Source organism: Budorcas taxicolor, chromosome 19, assembly GCF_023091745.1.
Source record: "Budorcas taxicolor isolate Tak-1 chromosome 19, Takin1.1, whole genome shotgun sequence".
Taxonomy (NCBI): Eukaryota; Metazoa; Chordata; class Mammalia; order Artiodactyla; family Bovidae; genus Budorcas; species Budorcas taxicolor.
Window position 1 is genome coordinate 9,851,457 of NC_068928.1, and position 24,306 is coordinate 9,875,762.

Here is a 24,306-nt window from a genome sequence, read left to right on the forward strand (position 1 = left end):
ACTCAGTTCTATATCAAATACAGGTCAAGAAACAGCTATGCAACAATGAGTTTCAAAGTAGAGTCAATCACATATGTGTTTATGAATTCTGATAAGACTCGCTCAAAAAAAAAAGAAACCCTACAATATCAATTCTTAAAATGACTTGCTCTCAACACTAATGGGGCAGAATTCTTACATAACAGCTGTACCCATTACAATGTAGTGTAGAAATAAGACAAAGCTGGATTTAAAATATGATCTCATCAAAATGTACCAAACACAAATACATCTCTATCTAACAGAAAATGAAATGTGAAGAACTTATTAGTAATACTTTAGACCACTGTACAATAAGCTACTTAATAACTATATAATGGCACATCGGTGCTATCATGACAGTAAGTAAATGCTAAATTTTTACTTCTCATATGTACTACTTAAATATTTACTCATATTTACTACTTAAATATTTCCAACTAATTTAAGGAGAAAAAGTAACCACATACATTATGGAGATTAAAGTCTTCTAACTTCCCTATGCATCTATTAACAGCTCAAAAGCATCTACTATACACAGGCAATAGGAACAGGAAAAGGAGGGCTTCCTGTCCCAGTTTTAATAAATTGCAGAGACATAACATTTTCTTAAGTTCATTTTATTAACAAAAAGTGCAAACTGTTCTGAACAAAAGCAAACCATGAATCACAGCGTTCGGCAAGACACTAGACATGGAAAAGGGAACAATATCCGTTAAGTAAAAAATAGGCAGATGAAATGCCTCTCCAATGCATACACACTCATGCCTTTCAACAGTCTCTTAGTCAGCTTTCAGTGTACTTTTCACAAATGGTACAGCAGCTCAAAAACATGCAGGAGCACAATGGTAAAGTTTGGCAATAATTTTGGACTAATTCTGAGTATAAAAGTGAATGTTATAGCACACTTTCATGTATAATATGTAGGAATCTTTAAATGTATTGACACTGAAATCAATGTCCAGCTAATGAAAACAAAGGAAAAAACAGGGCTTTAAAATACTTGTTGCTCTGTAGTTGTTTGGTAAGAAGCAGAAAAAAAGTGAAATAATTTAAAATGTTCTTATGTGTGTTCATATGACCAAGAACATAACCAATCCACATTAACTTAATTCATTTAAAACTGCATTTGTAAAAGTCACACAAAAGAAAGCGAACGTGCCATTAATCAGTGTGCCTGCCTGCACCCGAACAAGTAAGAAAAGAAAAAGTAACCTCAGTCAGCCGACATATTCCAAAGAGGACGTTCAGTCTAGTGCCACTTCAGTCATTCACATAAAGTGTCTTCAGGGCAGAATCCACACAGAAGTGCTATTTCTGCTCACTGATCTATAGGCACTAATGAAACTAGAAACTGTAATCCCAACCCAAACTATAAAGGCAGCCATTTCAACAGAGCTGAGGCTCTCGCCAAGACAGGAGGGCACCGATGCTGGGCAGCTCACTAAGTGCACGCACCGTCTCTAGGCACATCTCCCGGCGGTTAACCACCCTTCTGTTGTAGCAGACACACTGCCTCTTATGAATACACTAATTCACTAAATTAACTGAGGTTACACTGTTATTTCATTGCATTACACAGAATTCTTCCCACATTTAATTTTTTCCTTTGTACTAATGTTTTATACTAGGATTGTGTCAATTACTATTTCAAGTAGAGATGGTGAAAAAATCCGATTATCTGACCGTTGACAAATTTGAGCACCAACGACAGCCAATTTCAGGGTCAAGGAGGCTTGCAAGTCAGTTCTCTTGATTTGAAAATTACCTTCCACTGTTTTCATCAGTACTGAAGCTGAGATCTTCAGGGCCTATTTGTTCACCATCAGGAAAACCAGAATGTGTATCTAGGAGAAAACAATAAAAAACGGTTAACAATTTTTAAAGACACGTATCTTCTTTCCCATATCTCTCAGTGATCTTAGCAAGTGTGTTATTTAAGTGATAAAGAAAGATGTGCTGGGTTGTAAACAAATCTCTATTCTTAGAGAATTCTTTATCAGAGTCAAGCGTAAACAAACACAAAAGGAAAATAAAGGAGAAAAAACCAAAATGTGTTAATAATTGCCCATAATTAGAAGACGAAAGGCACTGCCTGACTTTGTCCCCTGGGGACACCATGGGAGCAGCTGAAGAACGAATAAGGAATGATGATGATGGACACTCAAAGGATGATTTTGTAAATATAAAATGTATTTCCATGTCAATTAAACTGAGCATGCACACATCACTACAAAAACCCACCAACACTCAAAATAACTGCCTCAAATTTGGCTGCTTCTTTTAGAAGCAGAGAAAATTACTAAGAGTACCTTAATACTTAAAAGTCATCCAACACTTGGCTCTGTATTGAAAAAGACACTAGGATATCAGGGAAATCTGTAAAATACACGATGACAATTACCATCAGCCTGACAATGTCGTCATTCCAGGAGCACTTACAGAGGAATGCTCAGATTAACCATTAAGGTCTCTGGATAAAATACTAACAATGGGCGACGCATGTTAGCTAAACTTATCGTGGTGATCATTCTGCAATATACTGAATCATTAGGCTGTACATCTAAACTAAAACTAGTAACAACGGATTTCTCTCAGTTGTTTCCTAAGACTTTTTTATTTTTTGGAAGGAAGAGGTAAATCAGTGATTCTATAATCTGCACAAATTTCTAGAATCTTTTGTCTTTTTTTTAATATTTATTTATTCGGCTGCACTGGGTCTTAGCCGCAGCACAGGAGATCCTCACGCAGCCTGCGAGATCTCCGCTGCAGCGCGCAGGCTTCCCTAGCCGCAGCCTGTAGGTTTCTCTTGAGTTGTACACAGGCTTAGTTGCCCTGATGTACGTGGGATCTTAGCGCCCTGACCAGGGACCGAACCTGCATCCCCTGTGTTGGAAAGTGGATTCTTAACCACTGAATCACCAGGAAAGTCCCTGGAAAAGGCTGTCTTTTAAAAACTTACTTTATTAGCCAGGTTACAAATATTTCTGAAAAGAAAAAAGAAAATCAAGTATCTGAAACCTCCCAAGGGGGCTGGCTAACACTTAGGCACTACAGGCCACTATCGGTCTCTGCTGGAAATTCTGTTTTGCTTTTTTTTTTCCTAACAACTCTGTAAAATGTAGAAGCTATTCTCAGGCCATAGGCTGTACCGAAGCAGGCTGTCAACATCAACCTCGCCCATTAAGTAGCACACAGCATCAGGTGTCTGACCAGGCAGATAAAGCCTACCAAATTTTTCCCGTACTCATCATTTAGTCTACCCCACAGAATGTCGTCTCACAAATGACAATAATTTAAAAAAGAACAAAAGCAGAAGCAGCGAAGCAGAAACAGAAGCAAAGGAAACAGCAGCAGCAGCAGAGATGGTTTTCCTAAGCCCTGCGACGACACGGCGTGCCGCACCTTCATCTGGGGGCTGCGCCAGGAAAGCGTCGCTGAAGCCGCCCAGGCCGGCGCGCTCCTCCCGCTCCTCGCTCTCGGTGTCACACTCGATGTCGCTGTCGCTGCTCATTCCTGGCAGGGAAGAAGCAGAGAACGTGTCTGACAGGAAACCACGTCAAGAAGAAGGCAGCCTCCTTATCCTAACCTGAGATTCTTCGGAATTTTACACTGAATGCCAAGATAATACAAAACAAAGAAAAAGTAACTACACAAAACTCAGTGCTCTTTAGTTATTTAGAACTGGGTTTATTTTTGTTCTCAAGTGTCTGAAAAATTTTAACTGAAAGCCAATGTTAATTTCATTATACTGAAAGTATCTTTTCCAAAGCAAATAGTTTTTTTTTTCCCTTGATAATCATGAGATAACAGGAGCTCTTTTAATCCTAATTCAATGTCGTTTCTAGCCTAAAATATACACAAATATAAACACGCATAAACACAAGTATACATTTACACTTATATCTACATGTGGGTATACCAAATTCCAGTAATTTTAGCAATAAATGAGATACTATCCCATGTGGACCTCCAGTTTTGTTTTCGTGCATGAGTTGATTTTTAAAAGACAAGTTCTATAGAATTTTTCTAGTTCAACAAGACAGATCAAGAAAATCTAAAATATCTCTCTGCTATAAACCCTTAAAAATGCTAGATAAAATAAAAATCTTTAAGTTTTAATGAACAGCTATATTTAAAAGAAAAAACGGAAATCCATGGTACAGCAGAAAAAAGGGTAAGAAAAAATAGTCGGGTAGATGACATCACCCCAGAGAGCTTGCTGTGCAAGTTTCTTTGTTTTCGCGGCACTACTGTGTGCAGGATGGAACCCAAGCCCCCTGCAGTGTAAGTACAGAGTCTTAACCACTGGACTACCAGGAAGTCCCAGAAAATCTTTAATCCTCTGTTCAAAGTGAAGTCGCTCAGTTGTGACTGACTTTCTGCTACTTCAGGGACTGTAGTCTACTAGGCTTCTCCATCCATGGGATTCTCTAGGCAAGAACACTGGAGTGGGCTGCCATTTCCTGATCTTCGAGACCCAGGGATCGAACCCGGGTCTTCCGCACTGCAGGCCAACACTTTACCGTCTGAGTCACCAGGGAATCCTCTGTTGGGGATAGGCAAAAAACCACTGGATCCACCACAGAAAGGGAGATGAAACTGAGGCTAAATCTGTACTCCATGCATAAAACTAAAACTCTCACTGAAAGAGTAATTAAGTATGCCTACTGTCACAGAAGACAGTAGGGAAATTTATCTGGTTTCTGTGCTCAGTTCACCTCAGAACTCAAACAAAGGGCAGTGTGCCTAATTTAGGTTTGAGATTTAAGGTTTCAGTTCAAATCTCAGGAAAGGAACATAAAAATTGGTCAGGAGCTAGTGTTTTTGAGTAAAGCAAATGTAAAATCCTCTGGAGGGAAGATTCTAGGTAAGATGAGGCAAACACATTCCACCCCATCTTTTCCACTGAAGGTAGTTATAGAACCTTGACAGAACTTGAGGACTCTGTAATCACGGATACTGGAGTAGATAAGAACCTGAAGTACCAACAAACTGACATTTAGAGAAGACCCAGGGTCTCACACAAATCATATTAAAAATGTCTCGGGGGCTTCCCTGGCGGCTTGTGGTAGAGAATCCCCCTGCCAATGCAGGAGACACGGGTTCCCTCCCTGGTCGAGGCAGGTCGCACAGGGTGCCGCCACCACCGAGCCTGCGCTCTAGAGGCCAGGAGCTGCAACTGCTGCAGCCCACGGCTCACAAGAGAGGCCCGAGCACCACGCCCAGGGTGGCCTCCGCTCACCAAACTGGAGCAAAGCCCACGCAGCAAGAAGATCCAGCACAACCAGAAAATACAGAAAGTTATTTTTTAAGAAAATATCCAGAAATCATTCCAAAAGGATTTCAGCATGTGAAAAACCAGGTAAAGATAAGCAACAAATATCAATGCTGAGATGACAGAAATCATGTTGAAATTATCTAACAGAAGCAGATCTAAGAAACACGAACACTTTTGAAACATTTAAAAGACCTCTGTGGTAGGAAACTTCCATAATCCAGGTTACAATTATTATCACAGGAGGGAAAAAAAAAAATGAATACTCAAATTTTCTACAAAGGATAGTAAAAGTCTCAAAAAGACATGCTCCATCTGCCTAAAGTGAGAGTCAGCAGGTATACAGATAGGACAGGACCACAAATTGTTCATAAAATAACAGGGAAGAGACTATGTAATTCTGTTTAATGTGGGAAAAAATAGATTTTTAAAGAATTACTAAGATATTGTTAAAATTAAACTATTAATAGATGAATTTAAGCAAGAGTGAAAGAGGAAATTAATCAGTGTTAAGAACAATGAAATGAGCATTATAAAAAAGAGGTTAACAAACAGGAGGATAAAAAGGGAACAGCTCCCTCCCTGGTGGTCCAGTGGTCAAGACCCCATGCTTCAACCACAGGGGGTGTGGGTTCTGGTCACAGAACCCTGGGAGAACCCTGGGTCACAGAACCCTGGGAGAATCCTGGGTCACAGAACCCAGTTCTCCCTGGTCAGAGAACTAAGATCGTGCCACATGCTTGCATGGCAAAAACAAGCACACAAAACTCAAAAGCTTTCAGGCAGACTAAGGTAAAAAAGAGCAAACAAAATCAGCAATATCAGAAATAAAAGGGAACATCACTACACAATCTACAAGACATTAAAAGGATAATAAGGGAACAGTATAAAAAACTTCTATGTTCATGAAGTCAAGAACACCGAGGAAATGGACAAATCCTTTGACAGACACAAACTGCCAAATTTCATTCAGGTAAAAATAGATAACCTGAATAGGTATGTTAAGCATTAAAAGAAATGAAACTTGGTAGTTTAAAAAAACTATCACCAAAGAAAACTGTAGCCCCAGATGGCTTTACCGGTGAATTCCTCTTCTTCTGTTTCTAAGAAGAGTTTGTATAGTATTATTTCTCCCTTAAACATTTTGAAGATACAGGCTGGATGTTTCTGAAATCTCCTTTCTCAGCAAATGAAAAAACCTTCCTGCTTTAAAGAGTCAAGTATATGTGCGCTCAGTTGTGACTCTTTGTGATCCCATGAACTGCAGCCCAGGAGGCTCCTCTGTCCATGGGACTTCCCAGGCAAGAATGCTGGAGTGGTTGCCATTTCCTTCTCCAGGGGATCTTCCCCTCCCAGGGATCCAACCCACATTCTCAAGAGCAAGACTGTTTAGAGCCTGAAGAGCTACTTGCGTGAAGCGCTACCTCCACCTTGTGGCCCTTCACAGAACTGTTGCCGAAAACTCTGAAACCGACAGGCGAGCGAGCTCTTCTAGTGGCTTCCTGAGTCTCCTGCAGTGCAGGAGACCCAGGTTCAATCCCTGGGTTGGGAAGATCCCCTGGAGAAGGGAGGGCAGCCCACTGCAGTATTCTTCCCTGGAGAATCTCATGGACCAGAGGAGCCTGGCGGGCTGCAGTCCACAGGGTCGCAAAGAGCTGGACGTGACTGAGCGACTAAGCGCACACACACGCCGCCCTGAGCAGGCTTCATTCAACGACTGACAATGAGGTGGGGAGGACAGAACTCGTGCCCCCGCTCCTCGAAGTGGGAAGTCCACGGTCACAAAGAGTCGGCCACGACTAAGTGACTAGCACAACAACAACGTATTCGTGGGCCTTCCTGGTGGCTCAGAGGGTGAAGAATCCGCCTGCAAGGAGGGAGACCTGGGTTTACACCTGTGTTGGGAAGATTCCCTGGAGGAGGGCATGGCGACCCACTCGAGTATTCTGGCCTGGGAGAATCTCCACGGACGGACGAGCCTGGCAGGCTACACAGTCCATGGGGTCACAAAGAGTCGGGCACAACTGAGCGACTAAGCACAGCACGGTCAAACTCCAAGCACAAACCTGACCTCTTGGTACCAGTGTTTCTGAATTCCGAGACATACTAACCTCCAGGATTCACAAACGAGGAACTGGAATCCTCAGGAATCCCCCAAATCTTAAGTTATTCTTTAACTACTTAAAATAGTTTTCAAATTCTTTATTATATATCTTTAAAATTTTTTGGTTAGTTTGTAGTATTTACAAGAACTGTGGCCGACACTAAATATTCAAATACTGGAACATTCTGTGAATGTTATTAGGTAATAGTTGAAAACGTAACACCTAAACTCTCAGCAAGGTTTAGAGCACTACGTGGAATCACATGTCAAAAATGCCAGTATGAGAACCCTTTGCTTCCGAAACTCCCTACTTCCTGGAGCACACACAGAGGGTCCCTGTACAGCAGTAGGCCCCCACCTTTCTGGCAGCGGGGACTACTTTTTCACAGATGGACGGGAGTGGGATGGGGGCATGACTGCCTGTTGCTCACTTCCTGCTGTGCGGTCCTATTCCTAACAAGTTGGGGACCCCTGCCGTATAGGATAAGATAGGATAGACTCATTAATATTTACATAGCAGCGGAGAGGGCCATCAACACACAATATGGCAACAGCTATAGCCAGGACCGACTGGACAGCACCTGCTTCTTTCCAAGGTGCTCCTATGATCTTACTAACCTTTGATTCTAGGTATCAGCACTTCCAGTTTGTATGTTCAACTTGCCGTAAGAGGATTCTTCCAGAAGAGTCGTAGGTTTCTGTGCTGCTGCTGTTGCTTTCTAGTTTAATCTCAATCCCACACAGCACGTGGGGTCTTAGTTTCCTGCCTAGGGACTGAACCCACGCCCCCTGCAATGGAAGCATGGAGTCTTAACCACTGGACCACCAGAAAAGTCCCCATGATTCTGTGTTGACTGTTAAAGATTAACTCTAACAGGAGAATAAGAATAATCTTTTCATTTTTTAAATTTCTTGACTCATTTTTCTCAGGATTCAGAAAAACATGCATTTCCCAAGAAATGTTGGAAAGGAATTCCTGCATGAAAATACTTTTTGGTCTTTTATCAAGTCCTAAGATCTGAAGTTCCCTAGTTCTGTGCATAAGAAAACCAAATTGGTCTCTTGACCTCTAGGTCACAGGTCCTGGGTCCTGTACAACCCACTGCCATCAGTGAGAGCAAGTAAACACAACATAAGGTCAAATAAATGAAAGCAGCTACTGTCAAGCAACAGATCACAGCCTACTGCTATGTGCTCTGCCCCACGTTACAATGTGTATCAACTGCACTAAAGGGTAAAGCAAACTAGTGATATTTCACCAACTCTAAGAAAATTTGAATGCGGGACTTTTCTTAAGCCTACCAGAAGGTGTCAACAAGTTTTCACACAACTGGCTGTCAATGATAATAATTTTAAGATACCATTAAATGTGTGGATCACAACAAACTGGAAAATTCTTAAATTAAGAAATGGAAATACCAGACCAGGTTACCTGCCTCCTGAGAAACCTGTATGCAGGTCAGGAAGCAACAGTTAAAACTGGACATGGAACAACAGACTGGTTCCAAATAGAAAAAGGAGTACGTCAAGGCTGTATATTGTCACCCTGCTTATTTAACTTACATGCAGAGTACATCATGAGAAACGCTGGGCTGGATGAAGCACAAGCTGGAATCAAGATTGCCAGGAGAAATATCAATAACCTCAGACATGCAGATGACACCACCCTTATGGCAGAAAGTGAAGAGGAACTAAGAAGCCTCTTGATGAAAGTGAAAGTGGCGAGTGAAAAAACTGGCTTAAAGCTCAACATTCAGAAAACGAAGATCATGGCATTTGGTCCCATCACTTCATGGCAAATAGATGGGGAAACAATGGAAACAGTGAGAGACTTAATTTTGGGGGCTCCAAAATCACTGCAGATGGTGACTGCAGCCATGAAATTAAAAGACACCTGCTCCTTGGAAGAAAAGCTATGACCAATGTAGACAGCATATTAAAAAGCAGAGACAAATTACTTTGCCGACAAAGGTCCATTTAGTCAAAGTTTCTTGTGTCCAGGTGGAGTGATCAGGGAGGGGAACCACAAATGTTTAGACTTGGTCAAGTTTCCTTTTCTTTGGCTAGTGACTAATCAGATGAACTCTAAGAAAGGTTCCCCTCACTGATAAACAGAGACATATAAAATGAAATCACTAAACCCAGAACGTTATTCTGATTCAGTATGAAGTTTGGAACTGCAGCAACCACCTTGGCATCCGGAGGGGAACAAAGTCAACTTGCCTAGAATTGCAGAGCAAAAGAAAGGCGAATGGAGGTGGTGGGAGAAAACAGGTTCTTGATGACATAGACTCTCACTGAAAGTGAGTCTAAAAGACTCGTTGCAACCCCGTGGGCTATAGCCCACCAGGCTCCCCTGTCCATGGGATTTCCCAGGCAAGAATACTGGAGTGAGTTGCTATTCCCTTCTCTAGGAGATCTTCCCAACCCAGGGATCAAACCCAGGTCTCCCACAATGCAGGCAGATTCTTTACCATCTGAGCCACCAGGGAAGCTCTGATGACATTAAACAGCTAAATTTTCCAGCCTTGATACTGTCCGACAAGAGTTAGGTGAGACTTCCTGTTAATACAAGACAGTCAATCTTCCTACTGCTTATACTGTAGGAAGAAAGTTACACTAGGGTTTTGCAACTTACATTAGAAGAAACTGGTCTACCTATAGAATTCTGTGGGGTATCAACTGGGAGGGCCAAGACTTCTGGAATGTAGGCTTTAACCAGGAGATTATACAAGGGTGTCCCATATGATCCCAGTTAGAAAGGAAAAGGCCTGCTGATGTCTGTCATGTCTAAGAAATGTCACGTTTTATTGACCCTCAGGAACATTTAAAAGACTGCTTTAGTTGTCCCAAATTCCCAACTAGTAACAAAAAGAATCCCTTATTTAAAGTTTCTTCAAACAGCTTGGCAGTAGGGAGGAGAAACAGGAGGGGAGAGACACCAATTTACAGTGACCTGGCACAGAGAATGTTCTTTTAGGCATTCTGCTCAAGAATAAAGAGCCCTGTTTTTCCTAAGCACAGACACAAGACTACCTCATTCAACTTTTCACCAAGGCTTACTGGTGTGAAAAATAAAGGTTTCTTGAAAACTGGCTCCTGCTGCTGATAGAATAATACCCACCGCAGTAAGTAAGGCCCCATTCTTCTCTCATAAAGCAAATTCCAAAAGGCACAGAGCTCCTTCAGTCTGCCTAACCCCTTCCTCCAGTCTCCTCACCGCCTGGCCTGGGACTCCAGTGGTAAATAAACTGTTCACCAGCAAACTGCACTGGTAGATTTTCCTGGCACTATTGATCTGCACGTTTGCAGCAGCTTTTCTTACTGAGTTCTAGGTGCTGTGCATCCCTGCAACACTCCCTACACAAGAAGAATGAGCTCCTGAGCGGCACCGACAGCACGAACCCTCAGGTTCAGGGACGTGAAAGTGCACGCGCTCCCGGCCGCTCAGGTGTGTCTGCCTCTTTTTTGACACTGGACTGTAACCAACAGGCTCTTCTGTCCAGGGAATTTTTTTCCAGGCAAGAACACTGGAGTGGGTTGCCATTTCCTTCTCCGAGGGAATCTTCCCACCCCAGGGATCAAACCCGAATCCTGCGCCTCCTGCACGGCAGGTGGATTCTCTACTTCTGAGCCCCGGGATGAAAGTGCGCAGGCGACTCTAAATGTGGCCAAGCAAATGACTTGCTCCAGTTTAGGATACGCTGCTAACAACCACCTTTAAAAAAAGACATGAAATGAAGCTAATGTCAAAACTCGTGGGGTTTTTTGGGGCTGGCTAGCTATTTATATAGAAAAATTGAGAAATGTGAAGTTATGAGATGAAGGCTGAAATTTAAAAGTGCAAGTCATCTCTCACTGAGGTTAACTTAACAGGCTTCTTACCAGTCTTTCTGTCCCAAGTTCCACACCCCATTCCCAGTCTCCAGCACAACCAGAGTAGGAATTTTGAAACAATATTTTATTATGTCACTTCTTGCTTAGATCCCATTCAAAGGACAAAGTCCAGATTTTGGCTAGACACACAGTGTAACTCTTCATGATCTGACCTCTGCCTCCACTCTGGTCTGGCCTCATCGTCATCAGTCTCCACCTAACTCGTACTAATTCACAGTCGTCCCTGAGGATGAACTAGATTAGTAGACAGGTGACAGTTAAGAGCACTGGCTCTGTGACTAAGTAAGGTAAGATACATCTTTAGGCCTTAGCCTAGTCACCTGTAAGATCAAGATAATAAAAATAACCACCATGTAGGTCTGCACTGAGCAGTCTCATCCCAATAAAGGCTTGGAAATATTGTCTATTGTTTTTGTTTAACCGCTAAGTCGTGTCTGACTCTTGACCTCATAGACTGCAGCCCACCAGGCTCCTATTTCCATGGGATTTTCCAGGCAAGAATACTGGAGTGGGTTGCTATTTCCTTCTCCAGGGGTCTTCCCAATCCAGCAATTGAACCCGCATCTCCCGCACATGCAGGTGGATTTTTTACCCCTGAGCCACGGGGGAAGCCCACGCATTAGCTGAGCTCCCTATATATGCTATCACAGCACTCATCATTTCACATTATAATTGGCTGTTAACTAGTCTCTTAACACCTGACCAGGGGTTTTCAACTACTCTCTCTGCTCCCCTCTACCACCACCAACACATACCCAGCACCCCTGAGATGCGGGACGTGTAACTAACCCACTCCCATGTATAAGGATAACCCACTCTGGCAAGTGATTCTTAGGGAACTGTCACCCCTGGTTGAAGTTTTCACCTCAATCAGTGGTTCTCAACTGGGGAAGATTCTGCCTCCCAGGGGACATGTGGCCATGTCTGGAGACATTGTTTGGCTACTGTAATTCAGGGGAGGTACTACTGGCACCTAGTGGTTAAAAGCCAAGAAAACTGCTAAAGAGACTATAATGCAAATGGCAGGCCCCGAATACAAAGAATCACCTATCTCAGAATATCAATGGCATCAAGGCGCAGAAACCGTGACTCAGCAGTAGGTTCAGGAATTACTTTATCACCAGCATCAAAACAATTCCAGACAAATTAGAAGCATTTCACAAAAGCTGCATAAACAGGAGCCTATAATTAAAGCATACGCTGTTAACAATTTAAGTCATCACAATTTATCACCAGTATGCATAAACACATGGAAACCAGCTAATCCCTACTGGCAAATCACTATAGGTCCTTTCCATAAAGATCAACATAATTTATTTTTCCTATTGTTTTCAAATCAACACTTCACTCTAAAAATCCTTTCTATTTAATCTCTTCTACTGAAATAACGCTGCCTACCACAGGAGCACCAAGATAGAAGACCACAACGATTAGTGTTCTTTAAAACTGAAAAGCCTGAAAATGCTAACACCCACACTCCCTCTCACAGGGCAGTCAGAGGCAGATGCTGGCATCTCTTATCACATGCTTTGAGCTATAATTCATCAATCACTGAAATTCAAATGAATGCAGGGGTTGTACATGGCAGTTTCACAGAGAAACGAAAAAAATTTCAGTGTCAAGTATCATTAATAAAGTTGACATGCTTTTCTGCTCACATATAAAGGACAAGCAAGGGCAACACACACAGCCTTGTTTCAAGCACCATCTGTTAACTCAAAATTATAAAGTCTTCTATGCTTTAAGATAAAGAATAATGAACCTCGAAGAAGTTGTAGACAAATATTAGAAATGTAACTGAGAATGAACTGGCAGAACAGATAAAGGATTTTTCAAGTGCTTAAAGTTTGCAATTCTTCTAAACGGGCAAAGCAACCTACAAACATTTATCAAGACTGACTTAAAAAGACGAAGCATGTTTTTCCCGTAAGACACAGAATATATCCAATGTCATCTTTTGTATCTGGAAAAACTTCAATGCCTCCTCATGTAGGTAGCATAGCACATTTAGTGAATGAGCAAATGAAGTATCTGCAGATATTCCCCTCAAAACTGCCCCTTCTAGTAAGATATATCCTTTTATGTAGTCAACTATTTTGCCTTCCCCTGTAATTAATGTCCTAGTGAATCAAACTCAGTAGCACAATGAATGCTATTTTCAAATGAAGCATGTCAAATAGTAGGTAACACCTCAGTAACTGTTTCCTTAAACCAACCACTCCTCACCACCACCAAAGAGACAATTATTCCACTTCCCGCCAGTTATGACTTTCTCATGCCTTACCGTCCTCTGGGGCAGCAGAAGCTCCTTCAGGTAGAACAGGCTGTAGCTCCCCAGTTTCCGAGTTATTTTCCAAATCAGTCATTTGCATTCCTTCCAGACGACTTCCTTTAGTATTAGTCCTCAAAGAGGGAGAAATGACCTTATATTTTTGTATAACCAGTCAGTGATATGATAATCTAGATTTCTTTCCTTCTGAGCAAACTAATAGGGTATGGAGCGCCGGGGTTTAATACTAAATTTCAAGTTTTAGTTTTAAAAGATTCGCTTACAAGGAAAGGTTAGAAAGTGGTAGCTTGCATCAATGTCAATATCCTGGCTGTGACAATATATCAGCATTTTGCAAAATGTTATCATTAGGGGAAACAATGTAAGGTACACAGGCTCTCTCTACCCTTTCTTATAATTGCATGTGAGCCTACAATTATCTCAAGAATTCCTAAAAATAAATAGAAATGAAAGTCCTTAATAATACGTCCTTACCAACACAGACATACAGAACAGACTTATGGACATGACTGGCAGGGGAGGAGGGAAAAGGTGGGATGATGGAGAGAGTAACATGGAAACAAACATTACCATATATAAGAGACTACTGCTGCTGCTGCTGCTGCTAAGTCGCTTCAGTCGTGTCTGACTCTGCGTGACCCCACAGACGGCAGCCCACCAGGCTCCCCCGTCCCTGGGATTCTCCAGGCAAGAACACTGGAGTGGGTTGCCATTTCCTTCTCCAATGCATGAAAGTGAAAAGTGAAAGTGACGTCACTCTGTCATGTCCGACTCTCAGCGACCCCACGGACTGCAGCCCACCAGGCTCCTGTGTCCGTGGGATTTTCCAGGCAAGAGTACTGGAGTGGGGTGCCACTGCCTTCTCCAATATAAGAGACAGCCAACAGGAATTTGCTATATGACTCAGGGAACTCAAACTGCGGCTCAGTAACAACCTAGATGGATGGGATGGGGAGAGAGGTGGAAGGAATGGTGTAGTGGGAGGGGACATAGGTAAATATGGGCTGATTTATGTTGATGCTTGGTAGAAACCAACACAATACTATAAAGCAATTATCCTTCATTTAAAAATAAATAAAATAATAATAATAACATGTTCTCACCAATATGGAAAGACTTTTAAAGTATACTGAATGAGAAAATAAGGTGTACCATTTTTATTAGAAAAAAAAAACTTTATGACCACAGTTATTTAAATATGCATGAAAACTGAGAAGACGCAGCATATATAAAAAATTAAGAACAGCAGGAATGTGTGTGGGCAGGAGATGGAAAACAAAGCAGATGGGAGAAAGATGGGGAAACAATATTCTTTTTTAACTTCCATTTTGAACCATTTATTATTAGTATTTAAAATTTTTGCTTATGCTACCTTAAATCAGGCAAGGAAAAAAAGACACAAGCTAGAAAACATCACATGAGCCAGGCTGGCAGTATAATTAACCATAAAATGATGGGGGTTACAGCTATGAGCTTTACACAATTATAAAGGATTTTACAGTCTACAAAAACTATACATTTGTATGTATTTAATCTTTATGACTAATGGCAGATGTAAACCTCTGTAACAAAATATAAAAGCTAGTTACAGCTTTCATCTTAAAAGGAACCTGTGTAAAAGCAGACTAGGAAATGGGAAGAACAAGACAATCTCCGGTGATTATCACATGTTTCCCCTGCTTAAACCTGAGCTAAAGCAGAAAGCAAAGCCACCAGTGACCTTTTAGATTTGGTAATTATTCAGATCTAAAAACTCTATGAAATACAGCAAACTTAAGGGATATTAATCTTCCTCTAAATTTAATCCAAAGTTCTCTTCAAAGTCTCCAAGGTAAAACTATTCCGTTGTTTAAAATTAGAAATGAGATTTATTAGCCATAAAAAAGATCAGCAGATGGATATTAAAGGCTCATCTGCACATCCACAGACAATGCGCTCCCCAGTCACTCTCTTAGGCGGAAGTTTAGTTGACATGACTGGGATTTGAGTTCATGCTTCCTGGGAGAGAAATAAAGGTACTAATGACCATGTATATGTACCTTTTCAGGAAATTCCAACCATGTATTTTGAGGACACTTTCATAAAAGGAAAAAAAGGTGAGATGAAAGCAGAAAAGCAGTGGTAAAATTAAATTGCCAGAAGGTCTCTGTTCCACACAAAATTCCTGTAAAGACCTATGGCCACAATAAAGTCCAGCACAAATATGTTTGAAAAGCATGGGACTGATGGGAAAAAAAGTTGACACAAAACCTCACAATAAAGAGGTCACACAAGGTTATACATTATTATCCTAACCTCAGTGAAGATGAGCTCTAACTTACCCAAACTGAACTTCTGCTACTATCTCATTCAGTTAAAGAAAAAAGGAAGGTCTCTGATACTTTAAAAGTTCCTTTTTAATACAATAAATAAATAATCTGCTAAAAAATTAACATAGTAGAAATTTATTGTTTATTACATTGTAGATTTATAAGTGCCAACCAAAGCTATTAGCTATTATTCTATTATATAAACAAAAGAACTTCATTTACCCCAAGGTGACCATTTTTCTTCTTTTTTCAACAACAGGTATGCCATTGAAAACTGCAACGACGACAGCATCTGAATCCAAAGCTTGACACTGCCGATCTTCAGACTTCGGCAGAATGTCACTGATACTGACATGGGTCAAGGCTCGGGGAGAACTGTGCCTGCTCCCAGACTGAGAGCTTCCTGGGGAGACTACAAAAAAGGAAGAGTATATTCAGAAGGAAGGCAAACAAAAAAAGGTTCTCTGTCTAGTTTCCACTTAGTCACTAAGTCGTGTCTGACAGTTTGCAACCCCACTGACTGTAGCCCACCAGGCTCCTCTGTCCATGGGATTCTCCAGGCAAGAGTACTGGAATGGATTGCCATTTCCTTCTCCAGGGGATCTTCCCAACCCAGGGATCAAACCCTGGTGTCCCACACTGCAGTTTCCACTCAGGAGATCTCATTATATGTACATTTTTAAACTGCAGGAAAAATCAAAAACAACTTTTTGATGCCAGGTATTTAACTCTCAGGAGTCCAGAATATGAAGCCTGATGGCTGCACTTTCTTACTGACGGTCTGTTCTGTCATGTGATCAAGGGGTTTTCAACCTGAGTTCCAGCATTTGGTGCCTTTAAAGCAGCTATACCATAAGGTCAGTTTCAACAGACATCTATCTACCAAAATTACATTTTGAACTCTCCAAACTCACCTTCAGCTAGAGTCTGACAGTCCCCCTTTGAACGGTTATTTTCCCCAGAGTCTATTGCTCTTCGAAGAGACAGACTCCCTGCTATACTGGACCGAGCAGGCTTGGGTGAATGACTCTTCTTATTTGTGGCTGCAAAGACATTTTAAAACATTTCTGATTATGATAAAATGGCACAAAACTTACTACCTAGGCAACCAGAGAAAGGTTTTATCTTACCATACATGGAAGGAATTCCCATCTACTGTGTCCAAAAATAAACAGAACACTCTGGTCCCAATTGCTTTATTTGAGGTTTTATGCCAAAAACATTCCTATTTCATTGCTCGTGTTCTTACAAAAGTAGAAAATTATCAGTGAACTCCAAAAGAAAAATCATACCAAACACAAACTCCAATCTCAATTCAATTAAACCAAGTACCAAGAACAAAACAATAACCACCAAAACACTTGGAAACTATAAAACACTACTGGGTTAAAAATAAATCAATGCTGAATTAGAAACAAACCACAATTATAATACTTTAAGATGTCTGTGGCTAAAACAGTAATTAGAGGAAAATGTATAGCCTTAAAATGAATTAAAATTAAAAAAGCAACCTGAAACAAAAAGAAATAAGAATGCAGAAGAGATGCATTAAAAGGTAATGAACAGGTTCAATAAGGTAGCAGGATATAAGATCAATAACCAACTGACTTTCTACACAGCAGTAAAGAATAATCTGAGAACGAAATTAAGAAAACAATTCCATTAACAACAGCATCAAATAGAATAAAATACTTAGGGAAAATTTTAACAAAGAAATGTAAGACTCGAACATGGAAAACTGTCACACATTGTTGAAATAAAGACAAAAGGGAAAATACTGTGTTCATTAACTCAATACTGCTAACATAGCATTATTCCCAAACTTGGTCTACAATACAGATTCAACACAATCCCTGTAAAAATTTCAGCTGTCTTTTCATTGTTGATGTTGCAGATATTGACAAGCTGATCCTAAAATTCATAGAAAAATGAAAAAGATCCAGAATACTTCAAAGCAATCTTGAATTGAGGACTCACGTATATGATTTCACAACTCTGCTGTAAAAGTACAGTATTCAAGACTGTGGTAAAGAAAAAAAAAAGATCAATGGAACAGAATTCAGAGTTCAGAAAGAAAACATTATATTTATGGTCAATTAATTTTTGACAAGGAAACCAAGATAATCCAAGCTGGACAAAGGGAGAAAAGATGGATAAAAACAAGTGCTGATAAGAATACGGTGGAACTGGAATCCTTATACACCGCTGGAGAAAGTAAAATGGTGCAGCTGCTATGAAAACAGTATGCTCCTGCTGTGCTACGCCCAGTCGTATCTGACTACTTGGGATCCTATGGGCAGTAGCCCACCAGAGTCCCCTGTCCTTGGGATTTCCCAGGCAAGAAAACTGGAGTGGGTTGCCATTTCTTCCTCCAGGGGATCTTCCCAACCCAGGGATCAAACCCGAGTCTCCTGTGTTGCAGGAGGATTCTTTACCACCGAGTCATCAGAAAAGCCCACAAAACAGTAAGGCCATGTCTCCAAAAATTAAACTTAGTTCTCATATAATCCAGCAATCCCATTCCCAAGCATATACTTAAGGTGAATAGAAACACAGATTCACACAAAAACTCACACACGAATAGTCACAGCATCATCATCCATTACAGACAAAAAAATAGAAATAAAAAATTGAAGTCCTCAACAACTGAGGAGCAGATCAAACAAAAAGTGGTGCCCACAAACAATGAGGTATCATTCAGCCTTAAAACAAAATGCAAAAAGACATGTTACAACACAGATGGCCCTTGAAAACACTATGCTAAGTCAGAGCAGTCAGATACAAAAGGCTTCATGTTGTGTGACTCCATTCATATGCAAAGTCCAGAAGAAGCAAATCCATACTGGCTAAATAGACAAGCAATTACCAGGATATAAAGGGAAGGGGAAGATGGGAAGTAGGGGCTCCTGGGTATGGAGTTTATGGGGAGAGTAAATGCAGCTCTTTGCCCCTTTCCTGTCTGCCCATCTATTCTCCTCTAACCTTGAAAGAACCTAATTATAGGAATGAGATCATGAGGCAATTTAATCCAACTTCTGACTCTTCCTCTCCTGAATGCACACCTTGCCTTGCTGATTCTTTTCCTAGATAAAAAGAAGAATGAAGAATTAAGCAGTCGAAAAAACTGACTAGCTCTCTACTTCCAACCCCCGGAGGAGGGCAAGGGCAGTACTCCTGCCTGGCGAATCCTCATGGACAGAGGAGCCTGGCGGGCTACAGTCCATGGGGCAGCAAAGAGCCAACTGAGAGGCTTAGAGCAAGCTACTTCCAATGGCGCCCCCAAGCAATCCTCGATCACTTGGGCAAGATAACTGATAAATCTGAAGGGAGAGGCAGCCAATTTGCATGCTGTGAGAACAATGTAGAACCCAACCTCCTGCCTCAATTCGCTGAGATTCTCCTCCCAACACCCGCATTTTTCCCTTTAAAAAAACTGTCACAGCTGAGCACATGCCTTGGGCTTGGGCTTTGGACATAAGTCCACCAACTCCTCAAGCTGCTGGTTTTTCTGACTAAAGCTATCTTTTCTTTCTACTGACACTTGCCTCTCAAATTATTGGCTTTTAAGCAGTGAGCAGCCAAACCTAAGTTCAATAATAAGAGGAATGATGAAAATGTCCTACAGTTGGATAATGGTGACTGTCACAAAACTCTGTAATAAAAAACTGATGAACTGTACATTTAGGGGGGAAAAAAGATGCTGTGAGAAAAAATTATGACCAATTTCTTCACTGAAAAGTAAACATGAACTACTGGTTAAGGAAAGAAAATGAAGAGATGCATTAACAGAAGTGAAGGCAGAAATTAACATAATAGACAGACAGACACCACCCTTATGGCAGAAAGTGAAGAGCAACTAAAGAGCTTCTTGATGAAAGTCAGAGAGGAGAGTGAAAAAGCTGGCTTAAAACTCAACATTCAAAACACTAAGATCATGGCATCTGATCTCATCACTTCCTGGCAAGTAGATGGGGAAACAATGGAAACAGTGACAGACTTTATTTTCCTGGGCTCCAAAATCACTGCAGATGGTGACTGCAGCTATGAAATTAAGATGTTTGCTCCTTGGAAGAAAGTTATGACCAACCTAGAGAGCATATTAAAAAGCAGAGACATTATTTTGCCAACTAAGGTCCGTCTAGTCACAGTAATGGGGTTTTCCCTGTGGTCATGTATGGACGTGAGAGCTGGATCATAAAGAAGGCTGAGTGCTGAAAAATCGATGCTTTTGACTGTGGTGCTGGAGAAGACTCTTGAGAGTCCGTCGGACTGCAAGGAGATCCAACCAGTCAATCCTAAAGGAAATCAATTCTGAATATTCATTGGAAGGACTGATGCTAAAGCTGAAGCTCCAATACTTTGGTCACCTGATGCAAAGAACTGACTCACTGGAAAAGGCCCTGATGCTGGGAAATATTGAAGGCAGGAGGAGAAGGCGATGAGAGAGGACGAGATGGTTAGATGGCATCACCAACTCGACGGATATGAGTTTGAGCAAGCTCCGGGAGATGGTGAAGGACAGGAAAGCCTGGCGTTCTACAGTCCATGGGGTCACAAAGACTCAGACACGACTGAGTGACTGAGCAACAACAATAAGAAGATGAAATAAATCTAAGAACTAGGTCTCTGAAGAGATGAATAAAATGGACAAGCTTCTAGCAAGTCAAGGGAAAAAATAAGAAAACACAAATAAGCAATGATATAACAAAAAGTTAGCATCCCATATGCAGAGGGAGTTTTTAAAATTTAAGGAACAGAGTAAATGACTTTATGCCAATACATTTATCTAATAAAATGAATTTGCTAGGAAAATTATGAAAATTGATATAAGAAGCAAAAGAAATATGAGGACACCAGTAAACACATAGAAATGAAAAAGGCTGTTTGAAGTTTTATTCCCCAAAGAATTACACAATAGTTTTATAGATGAATTTCATTACACTTTTAACAAATAGATGTCATGTTAAAATAATTTCTCAGCATTGAAAAGAACAAAGGCTTCTGAATTTATTCTATGCAATTGGCATAAAATCACCACTAAAATATGTTAATGACAGAATAATGAAACCACAGCTCAATTTTACTTATTTACTACATATTCAAGAATCCTAAGAATTAGCTGGGACTTCCTGGTGGTCCAGTGGCTTTAAGACTCCACACTTCCACTGCAGGGAGCACAGGTTTGATCCCTAGTTGAAGAAGAACTAAGATCCCACATGTGCAAAGAACAAGGGGATAACTTTATAGTCAGTCCTCCTTATCAGTAATTCAGCATCCAAAGACTCAACCAACTGTGGATTTACTGTAAACACTGTGGCTAGGAGGACCATGCAGTGCAAACCCATGTTGCTCAAGAGTCAAAAACCATGCACTAAAAAATTACAAACCACAACCAAGTAGACAGACTCATCCTAGAATTCCAGGCGTGGTCAGTATTAAATAACGCAATTCTCTGTGTTCAGAGAGTAAAGGGCAAAATATGAATATTTTGACAGATGACAAACAAGCATCTGATATTATTCTATACAACTTCTTGACTTAGAAAAACTCTTAGTAACTAGTGCTGACTGAAAAAAAAATGTACAACCTAAAAGTTGAGAATTATGTCTTATTTGGCAGAGTTTCTGAGGACTTCTGAGGGACCACTCTGAAGAGTCAAGGGAGGAAAAATGTAAGGGTTTTTGCAACAAACACCAGGTAACTGAACACCAAAAGATGACAGTTAATTAAAAAAACACAAGATATCACAAGTTAACAAATTCAGCACTTTTCTACATAAGGGAAGATGCCACAGTCTGAGCTCACTGAAATCATTCCTTTAATATGCACTTCAGCTTCCTGACAGCTCAGGTGGTAAAGAATCCACCTGCAATGCAGGAGACCCTGGTTCGATTCCTGGGTTGGGAAGATCCCCTGGAGAAGGGAGAGGCTACCCACTCCAGTATTCTGGCCTGGAGAATTCCACGGACTGTATAGTCCACGGGGTTGCAAAGAGTCGGCCACAGCTGAGAGACTCTCACTTTCACTTCACTCAGCAATCTAGGGCCAGTATCCTGTTCTTTCTCATTCACAGTTCCTTTAAGACTCTCATTCTTAGTTCCCTCAGGAAGGTGTAGGGGCTTGAAGGCTGTGACATCCTCTGCTTACTGCTATGGCACACATTTTTTCATTCACAACAGGAAAAGAAGTACATGGTGAAATGGTGAAAGTCACAGGTTCTAAGGTTCAAAGTTCTTGGCTCTGCAATTACCACTGTGAAACTCCAGGAACCTTTAATGCCCTGTGCCTCAGTTTGTTTTTCTGTAAGGTGGGGATAAAAATAACTTGCCTCACAGAGTTATTGTTGGGATTAAGTGAGTTAATACATGTGACTTAGACTACTTAGAATAGTATCTGTTAAATAATAAACACTTTGTAAATGTTAACCATTATTGTGGTTAGGGAAAGTGTATCTTTTTCAACTCCATAAAAACTACCTTTCCAGGTCTCCTGCACTGCAGGTGGATGCTTTACCATCTGAACCACCAGGGATGACTTGAATAAATGGAAACACCAAATTACTCAATCTGAATGCTTTAATACTTAAAAGATATCAATTCATCAAATTAAATGTTAATTAATGCATTAAATGTAACATAATTCAGGTCAAAATGTTTTTCTGGAAAAGTAAACATGTAAGAACCATCAAAGACATCTTGAAAACAAAGTGAAGGCAAACACATCACAGCATCATAAACTACAAAGCTACAACGGCTAACAGAAAGGAATGTGGGTCTGGTAGACAACGGAACAGACACTGGCTTAACAATACCAGACTGCTGTCTCGTATGTTTTAAAGAAGTGTCCTACTGCCAATTCCACCTGGTCCAACTGTATGAATGAATTAAAAAACAGAACTATGTGGTCTATATAATATAAAAAATGAATTTCATTTTGTTGAACAGAAGAGACTCTTCAAAAAATATGTTTCATTTTGGTGGGTGGGTTGGGCAGGGTGGTCACTGAATTTACACACTGTCATGGAAAACAAGTTACATACGGAATAATGAACTAAATGTAAAAAAGTTAAAAAATAAAAACAGAACCAAGAAAGTTAAGTGTTGTTTTAGAGCTGAAAAGGCCTTCAAATTAAAACATTAAACCCTCAAAGAATGAATACTATTAATAGATGTTTAAAACAAAAACTTTTAAACTTAATGTTTAGCAGAAAACAAAAACAAGTGACAACAAGGGAAGTGCCTGAAGAAATATGTAACAAACGTTTTCTGCAAAAGTCCATCCAAAAAGCTTTACTTCTCTTGGTTTAAAATTGTCATTTCCTTGACAACTAGTTAAGGTTGCGTATCTTTTAATACATTTATCGTCCTTTGGTATTTCTTCTTACCTTAATAACTTAATCATAACCTTTACTCATTTTTCTACTAAATTATCACCTCTATTCAAAAGAATTCTATGTATTTGGCAGTTACCCCGTCCTATTCATCTCTGCTATATTGTTGCCATCAGTATCCAGCATTAATATATCTCATTTTAATAAACACACATATGGAAAGCTCAGAAGTAAACCCTCACATATATGATTAACACAAGTATCCATCAAAACAAATGCACAGTGGAATATTATGCATTCATAAAAGAGAAGACAATGTTGACATACGCTAGAACATGGATGAACCTTGAGAAGCTTATGCTAAGTGAAATAAGCCAATCACAAATAAAATAAGTTTCCACTTATATGAGGTATCCAGAGTAATCAAATTCATAGACGGAAAGCAAAATGGTGGCTGCGAGGGGATCGAGAGAGAAAGAAGAGACAGCAATCATTTAACAGGTATGGAGACAGTTTCGCAAGATTAAAAAAAAGTTCTGTGGGTGGATGTTGGCACTGGTAGCACAATATGCATGTAATATTCAATGCCATTGATAACTAAACTTAAAAAGGTTAAGATAGTAAATTTTAATAAAATGTGGTAAAATTTATCATGATTAAAATAATTTGTTTTTTAATTAAACACAGAATTACAACATGAATCAGCAATCACACTCTAGGTAAATACCCTCCGAAAAAATGAGAGCAGATACCTGAACAGATGCTGCACATACATGTTCATATCTGCATTCTTCATAATAGCCAAAAAGTGGGAAAAACCCAAACGTCCATCAAGAGATCAAAGAATAAACATACTATAGCATACACAGACAGAAAAGGGAGTATTACTCAGCCTTAAAAGGAAATGAAATTCTGACACTTGCTACAATATGAAGACCGAAGAAATTATGCCGAAGTGAAATAAGTCAGACACAAAAAGACAAGTACTGTATGTTCCACTTATATGAGATATCTAGAATAACCAAGTTTATAGAAACAGAAAGTATAATTGTGGTTACCAAAGAGTACGAAACTGGGAAC

General features: G+C 40.3%; 1 protein-coding gene across 1 annotated transcript in view; it reads right to left on the bottom strand.

Annotated features, from left to right (window-relative positions):
* Positions 1–1,749: 1,749 nt before the first annotated feature.
* The window catches only part of TRIM37 (tripartite motif containing 37), a 131,042-nt gene continuing 108,485 nt past the window's right edge, over positions 1,750–24,306 (bottom strand). Inside the window, exons 21-25 of the mRNA XM_052658014.1 lie at positions 16,811–16,939; positions 16,119–16,308; positions 13,582–13,700; positions 3,424–3,534; positions 1,750–1,865 (exon numbers count right to left, since the gene is read on the bottom strand). Of these exons, the coding sequence (XP_052513974.1) occupies positions 1,783–1,865; positions 3,424–3,534; positions 13,582–13,700; positions 16,119–16,308; positions 16,811–16,939 (632 nt within the window). The 3' untranslated portion in view covers positions 1,750–1,782. The remainder of the gene's footprint in view (positions 1,866–3,423; positions 3,535–13,581; positions 13,701–16,118; positions 16,309–16,810; positions 16,940–24,306) is intronic.